The sequence below is a fragment of the Leptonotus elevatus genome, chromosome 17, assembly GCF_054856555.1.
Source record: "Leptonotus elevatus isolate MCC_2025b chromosome 17, RoL_Lele_1.0, whole genome shotgun sequence".
NCBI classification, from domain to species: Eukaryota; Metazoa; Chordata; class Actinopteri; order Syngnathiformes; family Syngnathidae; genus Leptonotus; species Leptonotus elevatus.
This window is the reverse complement of record NC_141255.1, coordinates 9,919,181-9,925,858: the sequence shown is the minus strand read 5'-3', so window position 1 is coordinate 9,925,858 and position 6,678 is coordinate 9,919,181. Positions and strand designations below refer to the sequence as shown.

At 41.8% G+C, this 6,678-nt stretch overlaps 2 protein-coding genes across 2 annotated transcripts; both read left to right on the top strand.

Moving 5' to 3' along the window:
• Positions 1-3,393: 3,393 nt before the first annotated feature.
• On the top strand, positions 3,394-4,492 carry rpl34 (ribosomal protein L34). Its single transcript, XM_086059460.1, has 5 exons — positions 3,394-3,480; positions 3,848-3,919; positions 3,994-4,093; positions 4,180-4,283; positions 4,360-4,492. The coding sequence occupies exons 2-5, from the start codon at positions 3,855-3,857 to the stop codon at positions 4,442-4,444; spliced, it is 354 nt and encodes a 117-aa protein (XP_085915586.1). The 5' UTR covers positions 3,394-3,480; positions 3,848-3,854; the 3' UTR covers positions 4,445-4,492.
• A 738-nt stretch (positions 4,493-5,230) lies between these two features.
• Positions 5,231-6,629, top strand: ostc (oligosaccharyltransferase complex subunit). Its single transcript, XM_086059459.1, has 4 exons — positions 5,231-5,455; positions 6,009-6,102; positions 6,169-6,366; positions 6,444-6,629. Exons 1-4 carry the CDS (start codon positions 5,317-5,319, stop codon positions 6,460-6,462), a joined length of 450 nt encoding a protein of 149 aa, XP_085915585.1. The 5' UTR covers positions 5,231-5,316; the 3' UTR covers positions 6,463-6,629.
• The last annotated feature ends 49 nt before the right edge of the window (positions 6,630-6,678 follow it).

Here is a 6,678-nt window from a genome sequence, read left to right as displayed (position 1 = left end):
GCCCCCTTCTGAACCGGCACACCAGTCCCACCCCTCGCTTGGGCCCGGCGGCTAAATCCGAGCCTTTGTGTTCCACATAGTTGTATAGATTTGTCAGCAGTGGGGCAGGGGCAGCGGGGGGCAAATAGAGTGATGATAAGCAAACGAGTTTTTCCAGTGAACGGGGAAGGACAATTGACCGAGCTCTGGGAGCTATCGAGCTAGCGTGATTGTAAAGGTCTATCAATAACGAGTTTCAGTCACATGCGACGCTTCTCCCACTGATTAAATGCTAGAAGCCTCATATCAGAGGCTCGGGTCGCACCTCTTGCCGCCCAGGAAAACACAGTCAGCAAAATTAAAAGGCAATCGGTGGGATTCTGGGAAAACCAATCAGTGATTCTCTTAAAATGGCTGCGTGAATGTATCGCCAATGACATATGCATCCTGCCTCAGAGTATTTAAAGAGCGGGGAAACAGGAAAATGGAGAGATAAATCTGTTTGATTGCGCTGGGGAGATTAATAAATTGATAATCCTCAGGCAGGTTTGATGGTTACTGTAAGTACTAGAGCTGATTAGACGGCAGCTGAAAGTGAGATCCTGCTTGAAGGATTTCACAAATACTGCAGGCAGAATGGTATATTTATTCCAAATTTTTTCCCACAAGATATTAGTTGCGGGGTGGAAAGTGTACTGTAGCCTTGGTAAACAAATACAGCAAAGCTTGACATTATCGCAAATAATTGTTTCAAATAAAAAAAAAAATCTAAAAGTGACTTAATTATCGCGAATAATTGTTTCTAATATAAAATGTTCTGAAAGTGACTTAAAAAACACTTTTAATGCCAAAAGATCTTTACCATTATACGTCCCAAAACATTTCATGATTGGCAACATGCCTGAAGATGCTAATTCACATATCGGACATATAATATTATTTTTTATTGCGTGATATGCTAACTAACACAAATGCATTTTAGTGTCTTTTCACTCAGGATGTGGCGGCCATTTGCATTGACACAATAGCAGACAACAAAATACAGTAGGTGTTGTTTATTCCTGAGCAAAGTAAAAATTTGTGTAAATGTCAAAACAATTGCATATATTTACCATTGTTATGATTGTATAAAGACAACATTGTAATGGGTTTCATATGAAATCTGGATCATTTATGCACTTTTATCTTATCTTTAAAACAAAAGTAGCGATTTCTGGCACAGATTTTTTACAAATACCGAGGTTCCCTTCCAACACACTATCCGTCTGGTTCCCGAGGCAGATATGAAGATAAAGCAGACAAAAACTCGGACTGTATTGATCCACAAGCTTCAGCTCACTATAACACGGGAAGGACACCGTGTGACCTTTGGCAGTGGAATATGGCCGCTTAATATTTCATGGCTTTCCATGGGCGGGAGAAAAAAGAGTGGCCAGATGTGCCGAGGGACACTCGTGAAGCTTTGGCAGTTTTGTGTGAAGGGAGAAGAAATTGACACAGGGAGTTTGACAAGGCTAATCCCGAGGTTAACTGTCTCGACGGTGCGAGTAGGATGGAAACAAACAGCCGATAGAGTACAAATACTACGCGATGGGCTCGAGTGGCAACAAACTGTTAAGTAAAGGGAACGGGCGGGGCTCCACTTGAAAAATATTCCACGCGCCAATGTCAGTGGGAAGGCAAAAGCGTGAGATATGATTCTATTCTAATCACAGTAGATGTATTAAACGGCAGCAGCAGGTTTAAATCTCAGCAGATTACATGGAATTCCCAAGGAGAAGTGTGCGAGGGCACTGGGAGGTCAGGGAGGATTGCGTAATTGAGTGTGCTTGAGGTGACGTGCTTCACCAATGAGCAACAACAAAACCTTGGATGCAGATCTAAATCAAATATGATACAGTCTTTTGAAATGATTACATATGACAAGATTAAGCTGCAGATGTTACTCATTTTGTACTATATGTGTTTGTGTGAGTGTGTGGTGGTGGTGGGGGGGCGTCCTTAATATGAATCTTCTCATGGAAAGCAGGTTAATCCCACATCCCAGCCCCGCCTGATGATTTAATCACATTGTTCCCTAAACAGGTTGCAAACTCAAGGCCCGAGGACAAGAGCCGGCCCGTCAAAGCAAATAAAGTGCCAAGTTCATGTCTCGTGCCAAATGGACATGTTCGTTTCATTTTGGCTGAATTTTTCTTAAATTTTAACAAATAAGCATTATTATTATTACTATTACTACTACAAAATATTCCAATGAACACAAATTAAACAACAGTTGCATACTTAGGTATTTTTTCCATAACTTTTGATTTTAAATTCATTTTGTTGTAATTAATCATGCAGGGCCAATTGTGTATTTGTATTTAGAAGATAAGGTGATTACATATTGATGATTTTCATAGTTATAACAACACTATGAGGGAAACCTGAACAATGATGTTTTCCATGATAAAAGTGAATTTGACAGCCCTGATTGTTGACCATGATCATTAAAAAAAAAACACAAACAAAAACAAACTGTAGTGTGTATAGTAAGTGTAGTTTTAAAAACTATTCAATAAAAGACAGTCAAGTTTCCTTGACTTTAAGAGGGCGTCAGTGTTGTCAGCGTCATCATAGAACTTGCTGGTGAAAATAGATGTGCCACGTGATAAGCTTGCCAAGCCCTCCATCTGTTGGGCGACAAATGTCTGTTCGTCTTTTTGTTTTCAAACGTGTAATTTACACCATCTGCCCTTATCAAGCCATCCAGCCATCCATTTTCTTAACCACTTGATTCCTCACAAGGGTCGCAGGGTGCTGGAGCCTATCCCAGCTGGCTTCGGGCAGTAGGTGGGGTACACCCTCATTTGGTTGCCAGCCAATCGCAGGAAACAGACGAAAAACTATCCACACTCACAATCACACCAAGGGACAACTTAGAGTGTTCAACTAACTTCCACATCAAGCCATCTGAAGTACAAATGTACACATTTTCTAATATCTCTATAAAATACTAGTAATGATTTAAAAATATCTACCTTAATAGCATTAATAAAAATAAAACGTTTTAAATCTGTACTTTGTTCTCCTTACTTGGTCAAAATAATCATTAACTGATGGCAACATAATAATAATAATAATACTAATAATAATTAAAAATAATAATAATAATACTACAAGGAAAGATATTCATATCCGCGGGTGAATGTGTGATGTCTTTAAAAAATTATCTAAAAGCTAGCGAGTTAAGCATAAAATTCAGAGCAAAATTTTTACCGTTGTACATTTCAAAGCGTGTACGTTTTTGTTTTTTTTTCTTCTTTTTACTTTTACTTGCATATGTTGAATCAGCGCACATAATTTTCACAAGTTTATTCTTATTTTTACACGAGTACCTATAAACGAGCCATGCAGTACATCGTTACCGCCAGTAGAGGACATGGCAACAACAGGCCAGAAGGCGCTTTAAACATTCTACATCCGTCTTCACCCTTCCTCTTCCGGTCACGGCGATAGCAGGTATGGCGGCTCTGAAAACTCTGTTGAATACCCGTTTGCAAATCCGCTTTAATCCGTCTCACATTCGTGTTTTCATTTGATTTCACGAAACATGAATATCAACAGTATCTCGACCCCCGTGCCTGTATGACAATTTTTCTGTTGGTCGGCTTGTAAGTTTTGTTGTCGATGTGATACATCATGAGGCCGCTGCCGGTTAACAATATTTAGCGTTCGCTGTAGCCACAAGCCTACTCTTTTGGAAACTCAAGTCGTGTTTATGTTCGAAATGACTCCTTCTAAAGGAGGTTCCCGTGGCTGTCAATATGACATTTGTTATGGTGACGAACGCGTTCGCCATTTTAACTCCAGTGTTTTGTTTTGGCAGTTTGAAAATGGTGCAGCGCCTGACTTACCGACGTAGGCTGTCCTACAACACGGCGTCCAACAAGACTAGACTGTAGGTATCTGCTCCGCTCCATCTTTGTGGCCGGCTTGTGCAGCTGTATAACGGTCGCCTCCCGTGTTTTGCAGGTCCCGGACGCCTGGTAACCGCATTGTGTACCTGTACACCAAGAAGGTGGGCAAAGCCCCCAAATCAGCGTGTGGCATTTGCCCAGGGAGACTGCGTGGAGTAAGTGGAAAGGAAGCGTGCCACAGCTGCTAATTATTGATTGGATATCTTGTGCAGATTCTTACTTTGTTACGTGTTTGTCGTAGATCCGGGCTGTCAGACCTCAGGTTCTCATGAGGCTTTCCAAAACCAAGAAGCACGTCAGCAGGGCTTACGGAGGCTCCATGTGCGCCAAGTGTGTGCGTGACAGGTAAGAGGGAAAAAATATGTATGTTAATGTTGTTCATGTTTTATATATATTTAAAAAAACAACTCACTTTTACTAGGATCAAGCGTGCTTTCCTGATCGAGGAGCAGAAGATCGTCGTCAAGGTGCTCAAGGCGCAAGCACAGAGTCAGAAGTCCAAGTAAAATGTTTGTTTGTATTGCCACAATAAAAAACCCCACAAACAAATAGAATGTGTGTGTTGAACTCATTTAACCAAGTTGACAAATTGATGTTAAGTGTGCTTCCTGGGCTCCCTCTAGTGGTACGTGAATGACTACTTTTTTCAATACATATGCATTCAATGTTAAAACTTATTTTTGGGGTTGGCACTAAATAAAAATTGAAGCACTGTAAAGGACCACTTTATGTGCTTTGTTTTTATTGCTTTTTGCCAGTTGCCAACAGCATTGCCTTTAAAACACTGAAATAACTGGTTTGAGAGCCATTAGTTTACATAAATTATTTGCAAGAAATTTATCATTTGAAAAATTGCATACATATGGAGGGGTTGGTGCATGCCAGTACAAACATGATAATCAATACCTTAGATTTGGCCAACAACATCTGACGTGAATGTGACGTTTGTGCATGCACCAGACATGGCGCTATGCTGGATATAGGGGGCGTGTCAGAAATATGTGTAGCCCCAGGTAAGCCCCTCCAGCATTTAAATTGCTATTCTAAAACACGTTAACATTTTTTTTTTGTCAGCGCCCCAGCATCGTGCGAAAACATCCTGGAGCCATCCCTGGCTTGCACAATTTCTCGCTAGCAACAAAAAACGTACAGAAATTACCTATTTTATTTAACCCAATTTAATTTCGTTAAGTTATTTGCTGCTTAATAGGTCAAATTAGAGGGAAAGGCGAAATACATGCAGTATATATTTTGCGCAAAAGTAGAGAAAGAAACGTCACTCACTTGACTTCCGGGACACGTCACCAAATACTTCCGAGACGCCAGGTCAGGCAGCAGCAAGCAGAACAACAAACTCTTTGGTGCTCTCGGCAACGCGATGGAGACTTTGTACAGCATCCCGTTCACCGTGCTTGAATGCCCCAACGTGAAGCTGAAGAAGCCGTCTTGGCTGCACATGCCGTCGGCCATGAGCGTCTACGCACTCGTCATCCTTTCATACTTTCTCATCACCGGAGGTGAGGCCGGCGACGGACCGATGCGCTAATTTTCTCTGACAGGCGACACAATCCAACACATTGTAGCTGACTATTCATGTTCAAACATAAAACGAAGCCACTGCAAGTGCCGTCGATCGTGTGGCTTTGCCTCAAAACGTTGAAAGGAGCCAAGCTAGCATTAGCCGCCAAATTAGATGAATTAAACGTCCGAGGAAAATGACTGAAAGTTTGTTGGCAAGCCCAAATTAATTTCACCGGCTTGTCGACATTGTTATAGATTGCACTTGATAGTTAATTAACTCTGTTTAATGGAAAATAGTTTGGGATTCTACTCGGTCGCACGGTGATAACGTCATTGCGTCGTACAATTATGACGTCAGTTCGAGGACGGTCTTTAAAAAAAAAAATGAAGTTTTCTGCTCTATTTGCGACGTTGCTCTGCTTAACCCCCCGCCCCCACAATTATTCATAAAACATAAAAAACACATACAACTGGGAAGACGGTGTTAAGTTGTCAAAATGACATAATATGAGACACTTGCAGTGATTATTTTTACTTTTTTCATGCCAGGTATAATCTATGATGTAATCGTGGAGCCGCCAAGTGTGGGCTCAATGACAGATGAGCACGGGCACCAGCGGCCGGTGGCGTTTCTGGCGTACAGGTGAGCGCGTCACCCAAATTGGAATTATCATGCAACTGATGTAAGCATGTTTTGTGCGTTGTGCAGGGTGAACGGCCAGTACATCATGGAGGGCCTTGCGTCCAGCTTCCTATTCACCATGGGAGGCCTGGGCTTCATCATCCTGGACCGCTCCAACGCGCCCAACATCCCCAAGCTCAACCGCTTCCTGTTGCTCTTCATCGGCTTCGTCAGTGTCATCCTCAGCTTCTTCATGGCTCGAGTGTTTATGCGCATGAAGTTGCCGTAAGTTTCCGGAAACTTTGGCTGTTTGCGACCATTCCATTTGGCTCACTCTTTCTTTTCTTTTTTTCCCTCACCAGGGGATATCTTATGGGATGAATTCAACTGTGGATGATCATTCATCGATCTGGACTGAAAGCACTGATGTTGCGTCAGAAATTCAAGTGAGATAAACCAGCAATGGAAATGAAGTATGAAGTGTGTTTTTTGGGGGGGAACTCTTTTGTAACGCAGTCCTGAATAAAGCCATTTTCAGAAAGTCTTAAGGCAGTGGAAGTTGATTGAGAGAAAGTAACTCACTAGCAGTTTTTGATG